Source organism: Microtus ochrogaster, chromosome 2 (genome assembly GCF_000317375.1).
Source record: "Microtus ochrogaster isolate Prairie Vole_2 chromosome 2, MicOch1.0, whole genome shotgun sequence".
Taxonomy (NCBI): domain Eukaryota; kingdom Metazoa; phylum Chordata; class Mammalia; order Rodentia; family Cricetidae; genus Microtus; species Microtus ochrogaster.
This window is the reverse complement of record NC_022010.1, coordinates 43,201,854-43,225,631: the sequence shown is the minus strand read 5'-3', so window position 1 is coordinate 43,225,631 and position 23,778 is coordinate 43,201,854. Positions and strand designations below refer to the sequence as shown.

At 49.2% G+C, this 23,778-nt stretch overlaps 1 protein-coding gene across 2 annotated transcripts in view; it reads right to left on the bottom strand.

The window, feature by feature from the left end:
• Window positions 1–23,778, bottom strand: part of Itgb5 (integrin subunit beta 5) — a 118,960-nt gene that overhangs the window by 24,472 nt on the left and 70,710 nt on the right. For both annotated transcript variants that reach the window (XM_005344871.3, XM_013351687.2), the window contains 5 exons: window positions 22,487–22,648; window positions 21,658–21,753; window positions 19,671–19,760; window positions 11,088–11,222; window positions 2,732–3,161 (listed from right to left, as the gene is read on the bottom strand). In XM_005344871.3, the coding sequence (XP_005344928.1) occupies window positions 2,732–3,161; window positions 11,088–11,222; window positions 19,671–19,760; window positions 21,658–21,753; window positions 22,487–22,648 (913 nt within the window). The remainder of the gene's footprint in view (window positions 1–2,731; window positions 3,162–11,087; window positions 11,223–19,670; window positions 19,761–21,657; window positions 21,754–22,486; window positions 22,649–23,778) is intronic.

The window sequence follows — 23,778 nt, the reverse complement described above, 5'->3', positions numbered from 1 at the left end:
TTAAAAATAACTGACCAGACCCAGACCTCTTCTCATGTTTAAAGAAACTTTGAAGGGTCAACACTTTCCAAGAACCAGACGAATAGAAACCCTCACAGGGGCCTCAGAAAATTCCCGTTACACACGGAAATGGTTTGAGGACAGAACTATTCTGCAAATTGCTACTTCTAGAGGCCAGGAGAGCCACAGCGAGAGTCCGATGACGGTGTGTCACAGAACCGTAACAACTGCACACTGGCTTCCAGACCCAGCCTGCTGTTTTGATGATGGAAAACCCATCCCAAACCCGCAGGCTCTTGCATTTTCCATCCTCCTTCTCACAGTCGGGGTCAAGGACTGTAAGTCCTACAGAGGACTTACAGAATCAGATAAATGGAAGAAGCCTCTCTGGGTGTCCCCCTTCAATCCCGGCCCTGATTCTGACTCAGCAACTTCCTCCAGGACACTGCCCAGCCCCTCCCCCCTCCCCAGGACAGACCTCAACCACAAGACCCACTTCCAGGATGGGCTGCAGGGGCCAGGGGGAAGGAGAAGTGCCAGAGAATGCTGAGGCGGATGGTTTGAGAGCCTGAGTCAGCATCTTCTGACTGAACACAGTGCTTAGGAAATAGACTTTGTCTCCCATGAAAACCTCAAGCGGAGCAGCCACCCCCAGAAACCAGTGCGCGCGCAACTCCAGAGCGGAAGCTCAGGCTGGCCAGGGTAGCCAGAGCTGGAGGAAGAAACTGCTCACCACTGCTCAGCTGTGTCTAGAAAGAGCCAGATGGTCTGAGAGACAAGAAGCATGGGGTACCTCCTCCCTGCAGAAGCATGGGCCATTGAGCTCCCTGTCTAGAACCACGCTTGCTTTCAACTCACCTTAAATTCACAAACCCAACAATGGCCTTAGTGCAGAAACCCCCTTCTCCAGGAAGACCTGGAGAGCTTCCATATTTCAACAAGTGTGGCTTTTCAAGTGAAGAGATGGACGGGCTAGCTGAAGGTACGATGAGAGTCAAGAATGTTCTGATCGGCAATTAACTAAAGTAATCCGAGTTCTTCTCCGGAGGAAAAGGAGGCTGAACGACAACACACGAAATCAGATGCAGACACGGGCACTAATAAGGAAAGGTTGGGAAGGAAAGAAAATCCCCCTTGGAGAGATGAAAGCATGGATGATTGTAACGTTGCTTTCCATCAGTCAGGACATTCTAGATTTAAGAATCAATCCTCGGGTCTCTTGAAAAGCAGTTCTCTGGGTAGGTGGGTGGGTGAGGGGCGCATGTGAAATAGTGAGGGAGAAATAGGCCCCTTGATTGGTTTGCCAGATGGTCCCTGTCCTGCTTTCCACGGAGAGAGACAGCACAATCTGACCACGCCGCCATCAACCATCAACTTCCCATTTCCCAAGTGTTCCTTAAGGACCAAGCGTAACTTTTGTATGTTGGGGGATACCCCAGCTTAGGAAGTCAGTAGCTGCTGTGCTGTTCACCTGAGAGCTTCAGATCTTGCCCCCCCCATCTCTGCATCCATGGCCATGAGAACCTGGAGGTCACAGGGTTAGAGGGTGCAGGGAGTTTTCAGACAAATGCTTCAGCAGAACTCTACAGTATAAGACAGCAACTCAGAACTATGGGTTCTGGTGGTTGGATAAACAAGTGCGTTCACTCAGCAAATGAGGGAAAATGTTAAGCTTTTCCTTCAGAGGTCTCTCACACATCCTGGACCAACTGCCCCGTGCCTGCCGGGCTCTGTGCTCACTTGGGCTTCCATTCTCAAAGTAAGGCAGAAGCAAGCAATGTTGGGTCAGCTTTAGAGCTGGGAAAATCAATGTCAAGACAAGTGAAGTTCTGTCTACCACACTGTGCAGATGGATTTGCACGGGCAAATCCGCTCCAGGGAACACAGGCTGACCAGCATTCTGGAGCAAAACCATTCCCAGCGGTTATATCTGACTCCAGAGCTAAGCGGAGAGGAAACGCCATCCCACCACGGGGACCCACAGGCTAAGCCTGGCACCGCCAGCTCCCAGAGCATGGCTCTGACCCATACGGGAGCCAGCGTGCTCTTTTTGTGCCAGGCTTGTGCTGGGTCCTTCATTCAGTCTCGTTTCTCACAACTCCACACCCGCTGCTCCTGAGTCCACTTTATCTGTGAACCTAGACAGAACCATCTAGCTAACACCAATGTGTCATCACACTGATGGTGGGAGAGTCTCTGTCATAGAGTTGGCACATGGGTTCCAATCTTTTCACGTGCCTTCACCTTCATCCACAATACTGCTATATCTGCACTTCCCAAAACAATTGTGAACATTTCAATCAGACCACCCTTGAGGTGTGCTCATAGGAACTCTGCTTATAGGAAGCCCCCACGCTTCTTAACATCTACACACCTGTGTTTTCCATGGGTAACATCCCATAATACTACACCATCATATGTGCCTGACCTGTTCCACATGTCCCCTAGCCCTACCTCACGCTCTACCTTCATGGCCAGTCCCCACCCACCAGTGCCCTATGCGGGTGAGTCCTGCCAGAAGGGACCCACGGGAGACCCCCTCAGACTTGATGTTATATTCTACATGTGGGCACCCACCATGCGCCAGTGGCAGGCAGGGCTTATCCCCAGTCTTCTTCCAGGCCAGCCAGAAGCGTGACCATTTCTACCACCATCCTGAAAAGGGCAGGGTTGGGGCCCACACAGCATCCAGGCCTGGGTCTGGCTCGGAGCAAAGGTGGCGGAGGCCTACCTGAGCACAGCACACCCTTGTTTCTGGCGCAGGAAAAGCTGTCGCACTCGCAGAAGGGCCCGTAGATCCTCCCGAACTCGCTCTCGAAGCAGGAGCACTGGTTGCAGCTGCATTCCCCGCGTCCGCTGCACAGAGGCTTGCCTTCCGCCTCTCGGCATAGGTTCTGGTACCCGCTCTGGTTCTCTCCCTCCTGGCACTCACATCTGGTGCCCAGGTAACTGGGGTCACATTCACACAGCCCACAGACGTATGTTCCATTCCCACTGCATCTGGCGCTGTTGGGCTCCTGTCCCATGCTACAGCCACATGTACAGTTGTAGGTGACTTCCACCTGCAGACTGTCCCGGAACCCTACAGGCCGCAGGGTGAAAGCTTGGGCTGTGTGTCTGCCAGGGCAGCTCCGAGCCTCCACGGAAACTTCAAAGGATGCCTGGGTAGAAGGAGAGGAGACATCATAGCCATAGCAAGCCAGGGTTCCCATCCCCTCACCTCCAGGGGGCATGGCCACATACACCCCTTATGAGATCTACCCTGTCCAGCACACAGTGGAACCCTGGTAGAAAGAGACAGTGGGTTGGCAATCGCAGGTATCTTATGGACAAGAGGAGTTGACTACGCTAATATTCAACAGGAATTGGGCATACGTCTTTAAGGTCTATCTCACCACCTTTAAGACCCCAAGGAGAGGGGCTCTGGAGAAATACACAAGGAGTAAGGTGTGCATGGCTCTGGCTCTCCCCTTTATCTCCCATGCCATCCTCACGCCGCTCCCACTGCTGTACACATCTCTTCTCCCATCTCAAAACTCATCCATTCAACCAGCATCTAATGTATGTAGTGGGCTAGATGCTGGGGGATGGTGGTGCCCCCTGGCAGGAGCTGCAGGGCAAAGAACAGTCACCTGACCCACAGGAATGAGATTTCCCTCTCTGTTGGAGAAGAGACGGGATGTCACACCCGAGGTCCCTCTCATGTTCCAGCCCCACTTCCCTGCAAGCACAGTTTTTACAGCTGTATCCTTCCCCAGCAGCCCACAGTCCTGAGGCTGTAAAAGACATTCACCACCTGAGTAGCTATCACACAAAGGGACACTTTAAAAAATAAAACATTTAGGGAGGAGCCTCTCAAAGGCTGCCTTGACCGAGAGCAAACTGGACCTAGCAGGGTGACAGGAGACTGCCTGTCAGCTGCTCAAAGCCTGGAGGGGAAGGGAGGCTGGGAGAGGCTTGCTTTGATCCTTCCAGGAATTAGACCACGACACCATACCTAGTCAGAGGAAGGAGCTGTGTGGGGATGGAATCTCCTGGGATATTTCAGAACAAGCCCTGATGATTCCACAGAAATGAGGACGAGCAGGTGAGCGGTGAAAGAACCTCACCAAGATGCACTCCTCTGGAAAAGGGGACCCCCGTCCTCAAGCAGGCATGCCTGGTCACTCCTTCAAGGGAACCTTTCTATCTGGGCTGGTGTCTTTATTTCCCAGGACTCGTCATCATTAGCCTGATTTGGTGGGCAATTGCGATAATGGTCATGTGTAAGCATTATTTCCAAAAGGCCTCTTCCCAGATTCCCTGGCATCTGGGGACATTCAGGGTAGCGATACTGAGCAAGACAGTATCTGAGTCAGGCTTGCCAGCAAACCACAGCCCCAGAGGTCTTGACAACAACCACCCAGGTCTCAGCATCAACCATGATACTTAACAGAGGGTACTTTAACACAGGTGAGCTGAAGAAAATGTCCAGGAGCCCAGAGTCAAAAGACAGAAGGAGAAGCACACTAGCTGCAGACAAGGCTAACCCCATCACATCCATTATCTTTATGGAGGGCAGGGAGAAGGAAGAAAAGGGAAGTGATTGACAAGTCCAAATCTGAACTCCAAAGTCCATGGTCACTCAGGAAAGGAAACAAGACAGGGGATCTACACAGCATTGAAATCTGTTCATGACAATGCATTGGTACACGTGAGCATTACACAAGCATCCTTTTCATTCAACCCAGTAGAAGCTGTCTTCCTTTCAAGGGAATCAATGATGGCGGAAGGATTGTCTGGTTACATAGCCAGCTGGGATGGTGTTCACCTAAAACAGGCCTGAATTCCCTAGCATACCACCTCCTAGAAAGGGCAATGGATACTCATGTAAAGATCTGGGTAGAGAGAACGGCTGCCTGGCCAAGGCAAAGACAGCATGATGGTGACCCCAAAGTGACTGTCATAGGCTTCTGCCTTGAGCTGGGAATGTGCTGAGCTTGCACACAGGCAGGGATTGGGGGCTGAGTCTGAGTAAAGTAATCTATGGGGCCAGGAAGAATGAAGGGAAGCAGAGACTCTGGGAGGCTGATGTCATCCCTTCCCAGTCATTTGCATGAGGCTGCTACTTCCTGCCACTTTCTGTGCCTGGTGAATGAAGAGACCAGGAATTCAACAGGCTGCAAAGAACAGCCTGCAGCAAGGGCCAAGGGCACTTGCTATTGACTCTGGTGAACACAACCTTCCTTCCCCATGAAGACCTACCTTTGCAAATCCAGAAAGCAAGGAAGGGGGGGGCAGAGGAAGAGAGAGAACAGAGAGCCAGGACATGGAAACTCACACTGTCTGCCTGGCTGAGAAGTCAAGAGAGCTTGGCTCCCCAGCAGAGTTCCAGGGCCTCCTCGGTCAAGGCTTCTGTCCAGAGGTCTATCTGTCTGGCTTGGGGCCTGCTGTCTGATAACTGGAGAGAAGCCCTGTCTGTCTCAGTCTTGGCTCCTGCTAGACACAGGCATGCTATAAAAAGCACGGTCGGAACAGCAAACAGGTCTGCTTTGCTTTCCCATCCTTACAGTTCAGTTTCCCTACTGGATTAGCAAACCCTGAGAGGCTAGAAGGTACTGGAATACAACTCCTTGGCAACCGAGGTTTAGGGACAAGCATGATAGATACTGAGGGCTCCCCAGGTCTTGACTCAGTCTAGATGAAGGTCACAGATGCAGTTAGCCATTCTGGCTGGACTGGTGAGTTAACCTCATTGGGATGGCTCCGGCTCTCCATTGAGGGAGCCTACCCTCTCAAAAGGGTTGCCCAAACCCTATACAGAACCCTAATCCCAGGGTTCTGCAGATGCCAAGTCCACTCAGATCTTAATAAAATAAAAAGCAGAGGTGGGCCCCAAGTACGGGGCCACCAGGAGTGGACAAGAGCAGGGGAATATGCTGTGGAAAGGCCGTGACAGTGGCTCACTGGGCCCTTTGTGTGGGATGCTAATGCAAGCTGCCACCTGCATACTGATTTGTCAACGCTAGCTCCTAAGAATGTCAACTCAGTCAGGCTTATCGGTGAATGGAGAGGGACCACCTCAAAACTTAGGTGAGGGACCCCCCAAAAAAACAAATTAATTAATCAATCAATTAATTTATGTGTATATATGTCTGTCTGTGTATGTGCACACGTGAGGAAGGTTCCCTCAGAGTCCAAAAGATGGTCCTGGATCCCTAGGAGCAGGAACAATGTGTAGCTGTAAGCCAACCAATGTAGGGGGCGAGAGACTGAACTTGGGGACGCTACAAGAGCAATATGGAGCAATATGCACCTTTAGCCTTAATGCATCTCTCTAGCCCCTTAAAACTCTTTTATTCATTTATTTATTTATTTATTTATTTATTTATTTATTTTGATTTTTTTAAGACAGGACTTCTCTATGTAACAGCTCTAGCTGTCCTGGAGCTCATAGAGATCCACCCGCCTCTGCCTCCTGAGTGCTAGGCTACACCACCATGCCCAGCTGCCCCTTAGAATCCTTAATTTTCGGACCTCACTTTTCCCTGTACATCATCCAGAAAGCCCCTCCCTCAGGATCTGCGTGACCCTGGTGGACAGCGACACACCCAGCTCAGGCAAAGGGCAGCTCTGAGCAGCCATCTATACCCAGACAACAAAACCACACAGCTCTTGCCAGAGGGGCCATGTGACTGTGGCCCTTGGACACAGAGACAATACCGGGACAGAGAGAAGACAAAGGGCCAGCAGAGGCTTGCCTGAGGACCGGCTGCTATTTCCATAGGGCTGTGGCCACTGGATCCCAAAGAAAAATGGGCCAAAGGCAACTGGATTGGTGAAAACACCATCTTTATCATCATTTCAAATGCTCTGATAAGTCATCCCATCACGACAGAGATTTCTCAGTGTGGAGGAAAATTTCCATTTGAAATCCCTTTTTTTCTGATTTCCAGACATCTGATTTCCTGAGCTCTCCCAGCCAAACAAATGAGAGCTGTGCACTGGGTTGGAGGACAGTGGCCATGATCTCACCCACGTCTCTGAAGCTTTCACTCCACTGTGCCTGAGGCCTAAGGAGAAGGCCTGGGCTGTAGCATCACTAGTGATTTGGGTCCTGTTGCCTGTTGCTCGTTGGGAGTGAGACCTGGGGCCAGTTTTGCACTATAGCTATCTGAAAAGCTACTGTAAGACACAGAAATCAGGCTGGCTAGGTGGTTCAGTGGGTAACGGCACGTGCGGCTCAACCTGAGGACCCGAGTTCGATTCCTGAGCCCCACACAGTGGAAGAGAACCCACTCTTGCAAGTTGCCTTCTGACTCCCACATGCAACACATATAAAAGAAATGAATGTTTAAAAAGAAAGGAGGAGTTAGCAGCAACGCCCGACTGGGCACACTGTAAGCGCCCATGTACAGGCGGCTAACATGGCTCCCTGTGCCAAGGAGGCTATGGTTGGTAAGATGACTCGGTCTGGATGGAAATAGCTCAGTCTGGGTTGGGAGGTCACAGCTTACAAGGGAGCTCTGTGAGCTTGGGCAGCTCGTTCCCCTCCTCGAGTCTCAGGCTGCCCATCAGGATTACGGTTTTCTGTGCCCACCAATGCTGATGGCTACGAGAGCTGGATGACAAGGATGCAGAGGAGACTGCTCCCTGGTGAAGGTTCTGGCCCATCACCACACCTGGTCAGGATTGTAAGGTGGTGGGGAGTGCAGGCTACAGAACGGGGGGTGCAGGCTACAGAACGGGGGGTGCAGGCTACAGAACGGGGTGTGCAGGCTACAGAACAGAAAGCCTTAACTTCGTGCTTTCAGTTCATTGATTCTATAGGTTAGATTCTCTAATCTGTCACAAAGGTAGCAATGTCTTCCTCACAGGAAGCTAAGAGGGGAACACAGAAATGTTCCCTGTCCAGTCTGTTTCCTGCCCATCGTGGGATGAAATGTGCTTTCTCTGTATTCCACGAGGGGCCCCAATGGACGATCCTTGCGGTTTCCTTATGTTTGTTTAAGGTGGGATGAAGGGACTTCAGATCTAACCCATGGTGGCATTGCCCACAAGCACAGTTTTGCTATATGTTTTTAGCCAATGCATGTGCCATCTGCTTGTCACTTTCCCTTCTAAAAAAACTCCGCCCTAAAACCACAAGCCATGTAACCTGGAGAGTGCCACCGTTATCTCTGGCATCTCGAGTTCCAAAGAATTCTATTAACACAGCCCCAACTGGGACACTATGAACATTTTTATAACACGTTTCTTTATTTTGGTGGGAGTCTGATGGGGAAGCACACGTGGCCTGGCACATATGTGTAGGTCAGAACACAAGTTGCAGAGTGGGTTGTCTCATTCCCCCACGTGAGTCCCAGGGACAGAACCCATGTGGTCCAGAAGGCTCGGCAATAAGTGCTTTGACCCTCTTGAGCCATCTCACTGGCTCTTAAGCAAGCTGTTTGTTTTTAGACAGTCTCACTATGTAGCCCAGATTAGCCCAGAACTCACTAGGCACATGAGATCCTATTTTAAAAAAACAAACAAAACAAAAAACACTAGCAGACTGCATTCCCTCTGTCTTATTAAAAGTGTAAACTAAATATAAGATGCTAATTATAATTAACTAATTAACCAGAATTCAGTTTTTTTTAAGACAATTTTTAAATCTTAGTTTTCCTGTTTTATAAGAAGCTGTTTGCCCCGGCTCTGTGACCTGGGCACATTTGATGAGCAGGTCTGTCAACGGTAGGCATGCCTCCTCAGCTACAGATCTGCCTGCCTGCTGACGCCCAGTGATGCTGCACCACACATTCATGCAGAGATCTACAGAATTCACCCCACATTGTTTTTCCACTGACGGCTGTCCACCACCCGCCATCGTCAGAACAGCCTGCTCTGCTGTCCCTACATTTATTTGATGTGGGAGTGTCATATATCAATCTGTTGATTTCATTGGTTAAGCAATAAAGAAACTGCTTGGCTGGCCCTCATAGGTTAAAACATAGGTGGGAGGAGTAAACAGAACAGAATGCTGGGAGGAAGAGGAACTGAGCTCAGACTCGACAGCTCTCCTCTTGGGGGCAGACGCCTCAGAGAGACGCCATGCTCCCATCTCCAGGGCGGATGCAAGACCTCTGCTCTCTGAGGCACATGCGATGAAGCTCCGACCCAGGATGGACGTAGGCTAGAATCTCCCTGGTAAGCCCCCTCGTGGGCTACACTAGAAATGGGCTAGTCCAGGTGTGAGAGTTAGCCTAGAAGAGGCTAGATAGAAATGAGCCAAGCAGTGTTTAAAAGAATACAGTGTCTGTGTAATTATTTCAGGTAAAGCTAGCCGGGTGGTGGGAAGCAGCCCTCCGCCCTTATTACTACATTTATTTGCTACTTAATTTGGGCACGGGGTGCGTATGCCATGGCACACATGTGGAGGTCTGAGGAAAACTTGTGGGAGTCAGCTCTGTCCTTCCACTATGTAGTTCCCGGTATCAAAGTCAGGTCAGCACTAGACTTGGCAGCAAGTCTGCAACGTTTCACCAGCCCCAACTGCTGTCTCTTTAAACCCCATGACTTCAACAAGACTTTTGTTTTTTTCTTAATTCATCTTGACTAAGAAATTACTATCATTTATCTAAACAATACAAATACAACTTTTGACAATTATTCAAGTATTATTTAAAAGAGTCTCTTTAATGTTTGAAGAAACACTTGATACATCTTTATACTGATATTACTTATTGCTGAAATAGAAATTGTTATCACCATTTCTATTTGGTCCATAGAAACTTAAGTGCCCTATTTACATGAACAGGAAGATAGAGTGGGAATTTAGTGAAAAGCATATCAGTCTTGCAATAATAACTATTGCCTCCTGAGTTAATTTTCATAAATAATCATTTGTAATGATGCTCCTGACAAGTTGACCTTTTCAAGTTGGTAAACGTGAAATGTATTTGGAAAATCTGTCTGGGAGAAGGATTTGCTTTCTTATCATTATTCTCACATTCCAGACTATATTTTGAACTGCCTCCTTTGGTGGTCAGACACCACTGTAGGGTTGGGAAAAGGTGGGACATTTCCCTGTGTGGTGCTAAGTGGGTGAAGGGCCACCACTGTGGAAAATAGGCAGGAAGAGAGAGGTGTTGCAGAATATATGTTTAACTATGCAAAGTGTGCTACATTTGTTTAATTATGTAAAGATGTGTTGCTGTGTTACCTTGCCTGCCTAAGGCACCTGATTGGTCTAATGAAAAGTTGAATGGCCAATAATGAGGGAGGAGGTATAGATGGGATTTCTAGGCAGGGAGAGTAAGCAGGAGGAGGAATTTAGGCTTGAGGAAGGAAGAAAAAAGGAGGGAGAGAAAAAAAGAAACATCGGGAGATGTTAGGGGCTAGCCAGGCAGACACAGAGAAAGCAGGAAGGTAGGACATACAGAATGAAAGAAAGGTAAAAGGTCACAAGGCAAGACGTAGATGAATGCAAACAGGTTAGATTAAGTTCAAAGAGCGAGTGGGACAAGCCTAAGCTAAGGCCGAGCATTCACAATTAATAATAAGTCTCTGTGTCTTTATTTGGGAGCTGGTTGGAAGTCTAAAGAAAATTTTAACTACAGAGAAGAACCTAATATCCTGGCTAGATATATGCAGATATTTCCAGGACTTCCTGAGACAGGGGGAACTAGCTTATTGCCACGTTGGCTGGCAGTAGTAAAAACTATTATTTTTACCCAGATTCTCTGAAATATGCACAGAAAAGCCTTCCCTCGCTCTATTTTCTGAGGAAAGGAATGGTCAGCGAAGCTCACTGGAGGGGCCAGAGGGCTGGCCTAGTGGCTAAGAGAAAAGATGAGAAATGGAAGCCATGACCCCAGATTCCTCGTCTACCTGACTGCACCTGTCAGGCTAGAACACCAAGCATCACTGAGGAAGCCTCAGGTGGCAGTGCCCTGAGGGGGTTTATGGACTGGAGTTCTGTCACACAAAATACAGAGCAGCCTTGGAAGGGTGCTGAGCCAGCAGGCAGAACACAAGCCCCAAGAGGACTCCAGAAAGCTACCATTTATCAGAGAATAATCAACCAGGCGAACAAGAATTCCTATAAAGTAGGAATGAACACTTACTGTGTCCCCGATCTTCAGGCCCTCGCACTTCCGCTGACCAGGGTAGGATACGCCATCCTGGCAGGTGGCGGTGAAGAAGAGATTAAGGTCTTCCGGCTGATCCCAGACTGACAGCTCCACTTTAGACCGGATGCTCTGAACAAAGGGAGAAAACAAAGCCCTCAGTACTCAGTGACAGCTTCAGCGAAGGTGCTCTCCACAGTGGCTTTCTCATAATACCTGGTTTCCTCTAACTCAGGAGGCTCAAGCCAAATTAGAGGCAGGGGGCGTCCCACACACCACCTTCGTAGACCTGACTTGGGGCCTCCCTCTGGGAGCTTGGAATGGTTGATAAAGGCCCACCTGTCAAGTGATACTATCTCCCTCAAAAGGCTTTTGTCCTGCATCCCGTTTGCCTCTTCAGAACCACCTCTCATCTCCACCCTCCGCTTCAGGTACACAGTTACCGAAATCTAGTCATGCTATCTCTGGGCTTTGCGCTTATGCATGCACACACACTCAGGACAGCACCTGCCTTCCCCCAGGCTAGCTCCTTACTATCCTGCAAAGTCGGCTCATCCAGAACCCACCCCACCTCTTTTCATACTCAAACCCATCCCTTACTGGGTGAGGTCATCCTGTATGAGTCTGAAACTACATTATCACAGAATCCACGCTTTTCTGCAGACTAGTGTCTCGAGACATTGAGTGAAATGAACACCAAGGAAAAACAATATGTTAAAGCAGAAGAAAAAAAGAAAAAAAAAAAAGAAAGACTGAAAGTAGCCTGTCATGGGACGGAGCGGGGAGGAACTGGGGTCCTCACGCTGCGGGCTGGAACGGAAGCTGGTTGCAGGCTTTTGGAAAAGCAATAGGTAATGTCTTCTAACACCCAGGCCAACCTTAGTCCTAGCTTCCCCTGAGGATTATGCTCAACAGAAATGTGCGGGTCAGAGAGGTGCTGCCAAAAATGTCTTCAGCAACTTCAGAGCAAGAATCAGGAAAGCAATCAAAGGCCTACCAATAGCAGAATAGGCTGAAGTAAGCCTCGGTATGTCTACACAGCAGAGCGCCTACAATAGAGAGAATAAATCAAACACAACTGTGTGAACACACACTGAAGTATACAATGTTGCTGAAAAGGAGCAGATACTGTATTTATTCTCTCATAAGGACACTCTGGTCTACAGAAGATCATATATAATAGTGGCCCCAAGAGATTCGGAGTGCCGGCAATTTCTCATCACTTAGTACATATCTACTGTATGCTCAGAGGCACAATGGCCACCACTGTTAAACTGCCTGCGGTATTCAGTATGTGACAGCCTCACAGGTTTGGGGCCTAGGAGTGAAAGGCAGCCACAGAGAAACGAGTCACGCGGTACATTCCACCGTCTTCTAGGTTCCCACGTGATATCCTCTTTGCACAAGGCTGACCTCGCCTGAGGATGTCTCTCTCGGGATGTATCCTTGCTGTGGAGTGTGAAATTCAGAGACAGGCAGAACTGATGGCTACCCTTGGGGACAGTGACAGAAGGAGTTCTGCAAGGGACTGCTGGCAATGTCGTTCCCTGGCTGTGTTTTCTTTGTGTATTTCTGTTTCTGGAATGGGGTCTTGTTATGTAGTCTTAGACTGCCCGTGAACTCTGTAATCCTCTTGCCACAGGCACGAGCCAACACGCCCGGCTGTGATTCGCTCTTTCCCCTGGGTGTCACATACCTATGTATATTTAGTTTATACAAGGTTTGTGGAATGCTTTATACGCCTCTTGGTTTTTAAAATCCTCCCATAACCAGTAGGGAACCTGCTATTGCTGCTCTGCTAAATGATCAGGTTTCACAGTGCCTGCGAAATGTTTATGTTCATATTCGTAAGTAAGCGCTGTGCTCAAACTTGGCCGGGGAACTTTCTTCTGCAGGGGACAGCAGATGATGCGGAGTCTCGGGACTGTCCAGGGTATTGAGAATTACTGACTACGAGGGCTCAGCCCGCAGTGAGGCATGCATATCACCATGTATATCACTCTTTCACCCCTCAGGGCGCAGGGGATGTCACAGAAGAGGGAGCAGAAAGGAAATACGAGACAGAGGATGGGAAAGAGCGTTGTGAAGTGTCTTCTGAACATGGCACGGCCATTGTACCCATGAAGCTGAGGCAGCTCTGGTTATCTGTCTGCACAGAACCACGCAAACCATAATTCTGGCATAAATGAAGGAGGAGTTCAGGAGAGCCCATCCTTAACTGAGGCGCTTTTGGCAAAAGATGCTACAGAGCTAGGGCCAAACAGAAGATCAAAGTACATTACATACATGTATGAAATATGAAGTAATACAAATATTATGAGTATACACACACATGGCCCTTACAAAAAAAATCTCTAAGTAATAGCCAAGTGTGATACCACACACCTTTAATTCCAGCACTTAGGAGGGAAAGGTGGGTGGATCTCCATGAGCTCGATCCAGGCTGGTCTCCATAACAAGTTCTAGGACAGCCAGGGCTACACAATGAAACCCAGTCTCAAAAGTCACTATGAAAGATGTTGCTTTAGAAACTGAGGCCAAATGATGTAACTGGCTTTATTTAGAAGTCATATTTTATCAGGCACTTTTTAAAAAAAGTCTGTTTATAATACAGACAGCAGGACTCACTTACTCTGGGAGACACAGAGCCAAGCTGCCCCATGAAGAACAAACCGAAGTGCGGCTACCTCCCCCACGCCCTACCCAGGCTCACTTGCTAACTCCAGCTTGTGGTGCTAAGCTTGAATACATGACATATGCAGATTGCCCAGCAAGTTCACAGCTTGCTGAAAACACTCCACAAAAACTAGTCTCTCTCTGCAACAGACTGTTGAGAAGGCTTCTAGGAGTCTAAAAATACCATCCCTCTGAAAGCTGCTTCCTCTCCGAAGTGCCATTCCTTAACTGGCCAAAGGGCACAAAAGTGCAACTCAACACACACCATCCTCTTCCGCTGAATATGATTAGCTATTTACGGATCCGCCTTCCCAGGGCACAGTGGGCTCTAAGGACCATTTGCCCTTCTCCTCCGGGATGCAGCATAGGGTCTTGCTGAACAGATAGATGGACGGAAAGCATAGATGTTTTTAACCACGGTTATGTTCAGGAGCGTGGGCCAAACAAAGATTAAATCTTTGATGCAAAGGTAATAGGGGTGGAATAATGGGGCTGGGCTTAAGAGTACTGGGTGCTCTTAAAAGGAGAGTTCCCAGAACCCACACTGGGTAGCTCAAAACCTCCTGCAACTCCAGCTCCAGGGAAGCTAACCCTTCTTCCGGCCTCCCAGGGCACTGACATATGCATTCACATGCAAACACCCATACACAAAGGGGAAAAATGCATACACGCATATGCACTATATTTGTATTTATGCAGAAGTATAGAGACAGGGCTCGGAAAATAGCTCAGTGGTTAAGAGTACTGGCTCCTCTTCCAGAGGTTCAGGTTCAGAAACACTCAGGCCAAATGGCTATCTGTGGTGCCTATTGGTGCACCCAACTGCATGCCACGCTGGCCTCCAGGCTTCCTTGGTATCAACCCCTACCCAGACTTCTCCAGCGCTCATTCCCATATAACCCTGACATCGTGACCATATGTATCATCTGGTTTCTCTCTTGGCCTCTTCTCTGTCCTCCACTCTCTCCTGATCGCCTCTCCCCTGCCCCATCTCCTCTCATAGCCTGCTCTAGTCTGCTGGTCATATTCAGTTCCCTCCTTTCTTTCTCTGCTCTGGACTCTACCAGATGCCTCTGGCTGTACTCTCATGTTTACAATAAAAACCTTCTCTTCAACTATACCATGGAGCAGTAATTGTCAGTTTTCACATCTGGTGCTAAAATCCTTGGTTTATACACAGAGGACCCGGGTTTGGTTTCCAGGATCCACATAGCAGCTCACAGCCATCTTTAATTTTAGTTTCAAGGGATCTGACAGCCTCTTCTATTCTCCAAGAGTACCAAGCATGCACCCGATGAGCCAGCATATAAGTAGGCAAACACACATACACACACACACACACACATTAAAATTTTTTTAAAAATCTTTAAAATAAGGGAGGGAGAGAGAGCTCTGTTTTACATGGGCCATAAGAAGTCCCCAGTCTGTGTTCTGGCTGGCTGATTTTCCCTCTCGCTTGCCACAGAGCCTCCCTTGCTGTTTCAGGAGCAGGAATCGTGAAGACTCAGTCCAGACCTCTCATTTATGGTAGGAAAAGCTGGCAGGACCTCTCCTCCGCTCCAGTCCTCACTCTGATCCCATGTCCACAGGCTTCTTTCTTCACAAAGGACTGACTTTGGAAAGTGTGAATCACCAGGTCACCCCACCCCATGGCCGTAAGGGTCGGTCTCCCCCAAACATCACAAGCTCCTGCAGGAGAGGGTTGTGCTTGGTTCAATGTCCTGCTGCCATGTGTCATATGATGCTGGCCACAGTTAGCCTCCTAAGATGTATTTGTTGCCGAAAAGAATGAAGGGAACACATATCAGAGGATCAAAGGCACAGGAATCGGTTCTTACGTGTGAGGACGTTCATGTGTGACTCATGAATCTACTCAATGGCTACCAGCTTTGCCCCTGAAGATGGTTTCTTACCCCCATAGAGAAAAAGAAGACAATGTCAAGAATGTCAGCCCTTTAGCTGCTATTGTGTTACATACCCGGTGCCAGGTTAGGTTACATCTGCAACCACTTTAGGTCGGGTCTACTGTTGGGGGGGTTGGGGGGTTGGAGCAGACGTTAAGGCAACAACCAAAAGAGAAACATGTGTTCTGCTAGGGCAGAATCCACCACAGGCTCTGACGTCACCCTCCACTGCCACTCCAGTGGTTTGCAGCCCATCCTGCTCTCTCCCACTTTAAACGAGAGGCCCTGTGTTGTCTGTCTGTCTGTCTGGGTGCCGCTCTTCATAAGCAGAGCGCCTCTCTTGCTGCCCAAATGATGCTTCTGAGCCTGCACCCAGGCCCGGGCCCTGAAAGAGAATCTCCCTTCAGCACTACTCCGTGCAAGACTGTGCTGCCAAACACTCTCGGGCAGAGAGAGAGAGCAACAGAGTGAGTTTGGCACAGTTGGAAAAACGCTAAAAATCCAAGAGTTGACAATTCCATATTGTAAAAAACACACACAAACCAGACCGGGCCAAAGACCACAAACTTTTCATCTGTTACGTAGACTCTTACCAGAATCTTCCAGCGTCCCCATGAAGCCACTGCCAACACTCAAGGGAGCAAAGTCAAGACCCACACATAGTCACAGATGAGTGACTCATGAAACGTACCACGAATCAAGGCAGTGCCAGCACGTACAGCCATGGGGGGACCCTGGCTGTGGGAAAGCACAAGAGGGAGGCTAGTCAGAGCTACTGAGAGCCTTGCCTCTGCCCAAAGCTCGTCTCTTGCAAGAGGGGTCTGTGTAGACTCCAAGGCAGGAAAGGCAACGGAGCCTCAAGTCCAGCAGGCTTTCCCACCGGACAGACCGGCAGGAGCAAGAAGATGGGATCTGAAGGGACAACACCCCACTTTTCCTACTCTCTCGTCTTCAGTCTTCCACACCATGTAACAACACTGCTGACGTCAGGGTGTGGGTGGGACTACCCCACCTGAACCCCTTACACATACAAAAGCAATTCTCCATGGATAGAACCTGGCTGTCCCCTAATCCAATGTGACTCTAATAATGTCGGACTCTAACAGTATCCAGATATAGGTTGTGGGCTCCGTAGCACAGGTTTGCCTCTTCCCTTCAGAGTCACAAGTTGTCACTTATCCTCATGACCAGCTGTGAGTTAGGGTTCCTACCATGACCTCTGTTTTAATGACTTTGTAGGATGCTCTCAAAGAATGCAGGATGATACCTTCTATATGATTACTGGAACATTCGTAAGGGTAGATCAACACGGAAGAGGCACATGGGGCAATGTGCGCTGTGAAACCAAGTGTTCCAACCTCTACGCACATCCATGTGTACATGCTGTGTACCCAGGCCTTATGGGAAGTTTATGGTAGCCTTATTATGTGAGCAAGACTGCTTAGATTATTACCAACGGGTGGTCAACTCCATCTCTGTCATGTCCCCTCCAGGGAGGTCAAGAGTGATACGGAAAGTTTCAAACCCCCTTGGCCTTGGCCTGCCCAATGTCTTGCCCACCCTGAAGCTATGCGGAGGGTCACCAGGAGTCATCTCACTAAAGCAAAAGGTGCTTCTGTGCCTTAGGGAAGGCAGAGGCCTCTTCGAAGCTTTGGGATCAGGGTCAAAGGCCAAAAGTTAGGACAGAGGGGCTTTAAAATTCTCTGTCAGCAACCCGGGCAGAGGCCAACACACCACTGTTTCTTCTTATGCAGCACTGCCATGGTTCCCAAGAGACAGAGCACAGCACAGTTGCAACCAGCTGGGCTCTGCCCCCAACACCCGGAGTTCCAGATGTCTGTATTCAATCTCCCACAATCTTGACCAAAGTGGAGTAGACACAGGGAACTCCAGAGGGCCACAGCTTGGGGAGTGATAGACACATTCAATGCGCTGACAAAAGTGAAAGTTTCATGGGTGCGTGCGTGTCCCCAACTTAGCAGACTGTCCTATTTAAATGTGAACGCTCCGTTGTGTGTCCCTTATGCCTGAAGGAAACTTAAGAACGTCCCCTGCTGAGTCTGAATACTTATCGATGGTAGTCTAGTAGTTTCGTAGTCTCAACGGTTGAGTTTCCGGTGTTTACTGCTGTGTGCTTCACTCTCAGCAGGTTTTCCCAGAAGGCAGTTTGATAGAGAACAAAGCCGCAATGCCAAGGCCCCACAGTTTCCCAGGGAAACTGGATTCACTCCAGTTCCTAACGCAGCCTAAAAATAGTTTCCCCACCCCAGTTTCTAAGTGGCAGAGTGGACGCCCCATTGATCCCCTGGCTCCTTGACATCCAGGTCCCCAAATTTCCATTAAGAAACCATTTTATATATGCACAACAAACCCTGGCCAGGGTTAATGCCACTCAAAGAACACCCCTAAGCCAGGCATACACACAGGCTGCTCAAGCTGGATTCCCAGCATCCACACGGAGGCATACAATCCTCTAGAACTCCAATTCCAGGGCATCCAACCCTCTTCTAGCCTCAGCAGGTATCAGATACACACACACGCATGAAGGCAAAACACTTAAAATATAAGATGAAAATAAATAATCTTTAAAAAAAAGAGCACCCCAAGCATCCAGGAGACCCCACCATGGTTTGAGTGTTCCCACACATCAGCACGGACATACAAAACACTCAGGTACATGCAATTCTTGGGGCAGAGGGTGTCTCCATCCCTGCAAACAACACACAGCCAATTCTCCAGAGCCAATTTATGGTATTGGGGATGGAATCAGGGTAATGTGTGCATGCTAGGTGAGTGCTCTACCATTGAGCTACACTGCTTGCCCCCTTTTTATTGGCTTTTTTAAGACAAGGTCTTGCTGTATAGCCAAGGGTGGCCTTGGATTCATAATCATCTTGCCTCAGCCACTAAAGTGCTGAGATCAAAGACATGCTCACCATGACTGGCTATTACTTCCTTTTTTACCAAAGTAATAGGAGCAGAGGGCCAGACTCAGATGGAGCTAAATGCCGTGGTCTGTAGGATCTGGAGCTGGCTGAACATGGAAATTCTGAAAGGTAGTTCTTCCAGAGAAGCCCAGAAAAATGTTCTCGTCCCACCTCACAGAGCTCAGACAAGGCCACCCCGCCTCAGGAAAGAAGCTGTGGTCACCAGGTCATGAGAGAAAAGCAGCAGACCTTCTGCCCCGTGGGCTCTCTAGCCTCTGACAGCCACAGGGAGAAGAGGTGAATGCATGGGGCAGGCAGTTTGATTCCCACTTTGGTTTCATTAGTTAGGGGCCCAGAGCTTGAAACACAAGCACCCACTTCTCAAACCCCATTTTCACGTTTAGCATCTGTTGAGTCCCCGTAAATGAGTCTAACTGTTGTCTTGCTAAAAGTAAACTAAAGCTTAAAAACCACTAAATGTGTATGTTAATTTGAAAACCTTGCCTCTCTGGTTCTGGGTGCTGAGGTAAGGATTTAAAGGTCAGAGCTAGAACCAGGCATGTGGTATAAGCCTTTAATTCCAGCACTCGGGAGGCAGAAGCTGGCCTCAAACTCATGGAGCTCTGTCTGTCTGGTCTACACAGTGAATTCAAGGTCAGCCACAGTTCTGTAGAGAGACCCTGACTCAAAGGGGTAGGGTAGGGGATGGGGTGTAGGGGAGGGAGTCAAACAAAAATAAAGACCATAGTGTAGAGGAAGGGAGGAGAAAATCTGGTTTGAGCAGGAAGCCACAGGAGGGATAAGGTAAACTATGATTTGTGAGGAACCAAAGTGCAGACCGTGAGAGAGGATGTGGGGAGCAACCAGGCGGAAATCTTCCCTAATGCCCAAATGTAAGTCTTTAGGATACAGAGACACTGTCCAGACCAGCCACACTTTGAACTCTAGGGGTCCCCAACAGAAGGGGTGGGAACAGAGCTAAGCCCCAATTCAAACCTGGATCAGCTCCCAGGCCTCAGTGTTTCAGAACGGGTGGGATGGAGGCGGGAGTGGGGACCGAGTCAGTGACTTACACTGTACGCATTGATAATCAGTTGAATAATATTTTTGGAGTCGCCATGCAGAATCTCCACAGTGGTTCCAGGGATCAACGCTGTAAAATTCTTGGAGAAACAAACAAACAAAGAATTACTTTTTGCCTTTTTGTGCTGGCTAATTTTACGTCAACATGACACAGCCCAGAATCATCAGAGGCGGGAACCTCAGCTGAGAAAATGCCTCCCTAACACTTGGACTGTACGCAGCCTGGAGAGCATTTTCTTAATTAGTGATGACGGGGGAGGGCCCAGCCAACTGTGGGGGGGGGGGGCATCCCTGAGCTGGTGGTTCTAGGTTCTATAAGAAAGCAGGCTGAGCAAGTCATGGGGATTAAGCAGTAAGCAGCCCCCCTCCGTGGCCTCTGCATCAGTTCCTGCCTCCTGGTTCCTGCCTTCAGGAGTGTCTCTCCTGACTTCCTCCTGTGATAGACTGCAGATGTGGAAGCCTAGCCCAAATAAACCCTTTTTCCCATAACTTGCTTTTCATCGTGGTGTTTCATCTCGGCAACAGTAACCCTATCTAAGACACCTTCCGTCCTGGAGTCAACAGTACACTGTGGACAGGAGTAAGGACAGACAGGAGTAAGGACACGCTGGAGAAGGCGCCATGGGAGAGGCAAGAAAGAGTCGGGTGAGTACGCTCAAGTCGGCTGTGGAGGGGAGCGAAGGGCTGACCGCAAGTGAGCTGCTCACCCTCTGGGACCACCCTGGCCCTCCTGATTCTTTCGCCATCACTGCTGGCAATCCAAGGCTCATTTTCAGATGGAGCAGAGGGGGCCACTTTCCAGGTGTCTGAGGGACACCCTATCTTTTCAGTAAGAAGCTAAGATATGAAGGGTATCCTTCTAAGACCTTTTGATACCCACGTGTAGGTTCTGGGACAAAGCCCTTTGTCCTAGCACAACTCCTGAGTGCTGTGCCAACAGCAGGCCAGAGGCCCCTTGGCTCTCAGCGGTACAGGTTTCCTCGTTCTGAGAGAGGCAAGCCAAGGAGGATGTCTCCCCTCGTGAAACAAAGCCCAATACAGCGCCTGCAATCAGTCCTTCTAAACACGCAGTTTGCAGTGGACAACTTTTAACCCACAATGTTGCACCAAACAAAAAGTAAGTGTCTTTCCATTTCATCATCTAAAACAGGCTCAGGCTCAAAGAAGATCCAGAATTCAAGGAGTGACACTGTGGCATTTTCACAACTGATAAGGCAGGAGCCTTTGAGACACAATCAAGCGTAAGTTCTTAGGAGATTAAGGGATTCCTGACAACATCCCCTTCACAATGTACAGGATATCAGGGGTGAACTGGGTTTATACTTAGCTCACATGAGCTCTTGCATGGCCAAATAGTTTGTGCGTGTGTGCATACGTGTGTATGCACCCACCCTGAGATCATACACGTTAGGGGCCAGAGATTAGACTGATGTCCTCTGGGACTCTCCAAGGAGCTTGAGGGCAACTTGCAGCTCGCTGTGATTGCCAGCATGGTGGCCAGAGTGACAGCCAGGAAAAGACTTGTTGGCTTGAACAAGCCCATGGCTCTTTTCTTGGCCACTGACTGCTTTTTGAGAGGGCTACTGTCCTGGGCCGCTCCTGGCCTCCCACTCTCTGCAGGAAAACTGAGTTAGCCATGCAGGCTGCCTAGCATCTGTTCCAGCTTCCTCTATGCAGAATTTCAGTTCATGTTTTTCTTCTCCGCTGGAATAGGCCCCGTGTCTCTAGCCATCTTCTGATAATGACAGTCCATACTATTTTTCTAGGTATTTCTCTGAATTAAATTAGATAAAACAGTTCAAACTTCTGGTGAAGACACTCATGGTCATGTGAACATTCTAGAGTCCCCTTAGTCTTATTATCTCCAAGCATAGCTAGAAAGGGATACAGTGTTTGCCTTTGACCCTGTCTACCCCCACTCTAATCACCAACCGGCTTTAAGAAAAGAGCACCCAGATTAGGCCACACCCCCCATACCTTGTAGAGCATGTAGTGGTTCTTCGTCACTGCAAAGATGAGGTTGATGTTGTTCTCCGCCAGCTTCTCCCCAAGCAAGGCAAGTGATGGATAGTCCTAAGGCCAAGGCAAAAGTCAAGACTGCAACAGTTTCAACTGGCTGGACACCACTAGCATGTGACCTGCATACAGGCAGAACTCCCGGAAGGCATCTATCTCTTGGGTCCCCATTGGGCCCAGTCCCCAAGATCAACAGCGACTCCTGAACTAAGAGGTTATGAGAAGAGACACTCATAAAAAGGCCCCTCTAGGGTTCACCAGACACTCCCAAAATGTGGAGCATCTTTAGGTGTGATCTGTAGCCCCCTTCATCACTTCAGGAGGGATGGGGACCATTACGCTTCCACCTCCTGCCATCTGCCACCAGCACCAATTAGCTTGCCCCCTTCCTATGGGTGCTCCTTGCAGAATTTTCCTTTTCCTGCACCTAACAGTCTAGCCAAATGCCTGCCGATCCTGCTCACAGCTTAGGAAGACGGAGGAGGCCACTGCTCTCTGGAATTGAGCAGTGATGCTGGAAGGTGTGTGTGTAGGGGGTGTCAATCAAAGTGAGGAGAAAGGAGGATAAGAAGCAGTTTAACGAGGTCCATAAGGATTTTAAGAGCTATTGGTGGGTACAGTGGTTGCCATTGGGTGAAGTCCCATAGTTACAGGCCAAAATGATGAACAAAACTGGATCCCCAGGATGGAGTAGAACATAGTGAGCACTGAGGACCAAGGAAGAAGTTTCCAGGGACAGGGCGGGCATGGGATGACAGGGAGAGGTAAGGGGAGCCCCCCTAGTCCTCACCATTTGGTTGGACGCGGTGTATTCATTGGCTTCATTCAGGTGACACTGGCCATCGTGTGGCTGAACCAGGCCGCCCAGTTTTCCATCCAGCGCGATGTGGGGCACGTCATCCGTTGTGAACACCAGCAAGTGCAGAGCATCTTTGCGCCAACCGATCTTTTCCTGAAAGACGGAAGACAGAGGGTGCTGTAGCCTGAACAAATCTGCCCGGGGCATCATCCAAGACGACAGCAGCTGGCAGCAGGGCTCCAAACCATCCAAACCAGAGGCATGCCCTTCCCGCAGCAGCATGGCCTCTCACTTAGACCCACTCCACAGAGGCACAGATGAGAAATCGCCAAGGTCTGCCCACACAGGCCCACATGCCTAGACACCCACTCCAGCAGCATCCTCTTCCCCGGGCCTGACTTCATCCAAAGGCTACATCTCAGGAAGATTCCTTCTTGGGCTCCAGAACAAGCCTGACCCCACCCCGATGTCTTCATCACATGCACTGGCTAAGACTGTAGAAGATGATGGTTAAATACTTCAGACCCTGGTAGACAGGAACCATTCAGAGTGAAGCACCTGAACGGCCAAGAGATGGTAAGAAACAGCATCTATCCTGGTAGGTGCGAACTCTCCAGTCCTTCCAGAAATCACTTCAATGCCCAGAGTACATCAGATGAGCTATTTCTCCCATACTGCTTCACTACATGGGATTATCTGAGGCTCAGCTAAACACAGTACCATGGCAAGGGAGGGGTTCCATACCTTCATATGCAGCCACTATAGCCACAATATTGTACAAAGACACTCAAGAATTATCATAGGAACTGGGATACACGATCACTCTTTACTATCGGGGAAAGGGCATCTCAGAATGTATTGGTGACTATAGGAAGAATTGAAACTCTGCCAAGAGTCAGAGATGCTACCCACTAGGTAGGGAATTCACGGAGGTGGGATTCATAGACCCCAAAGGTGAAACGCTGATGAGGACTTGCGTACCACCCTCTCACTCATCATCGTCTGTCTGAACAGTTATGATGCTGCCTTATCCCACTTAAAAGCAGTATGGGCACAGAAACATATATTGTCAAACAAAACAAGGAAGAGAAGAGGAAAAGGGGTTCAACAGAGGCCTGGAGACCTGCTGCAGACAAGAGCCGTCACCTAGTGAGGAGTCAGGTTTGTAACCATGTAACTTTTGTCCAATAAGCAGCTACCCATTTCCTGCTGTGGGCCAGATCCCTTGGAAGGTCACAGATCTACAAAAAGCTTATTCTGGAATAACGCCGGGTGGTGGTGGC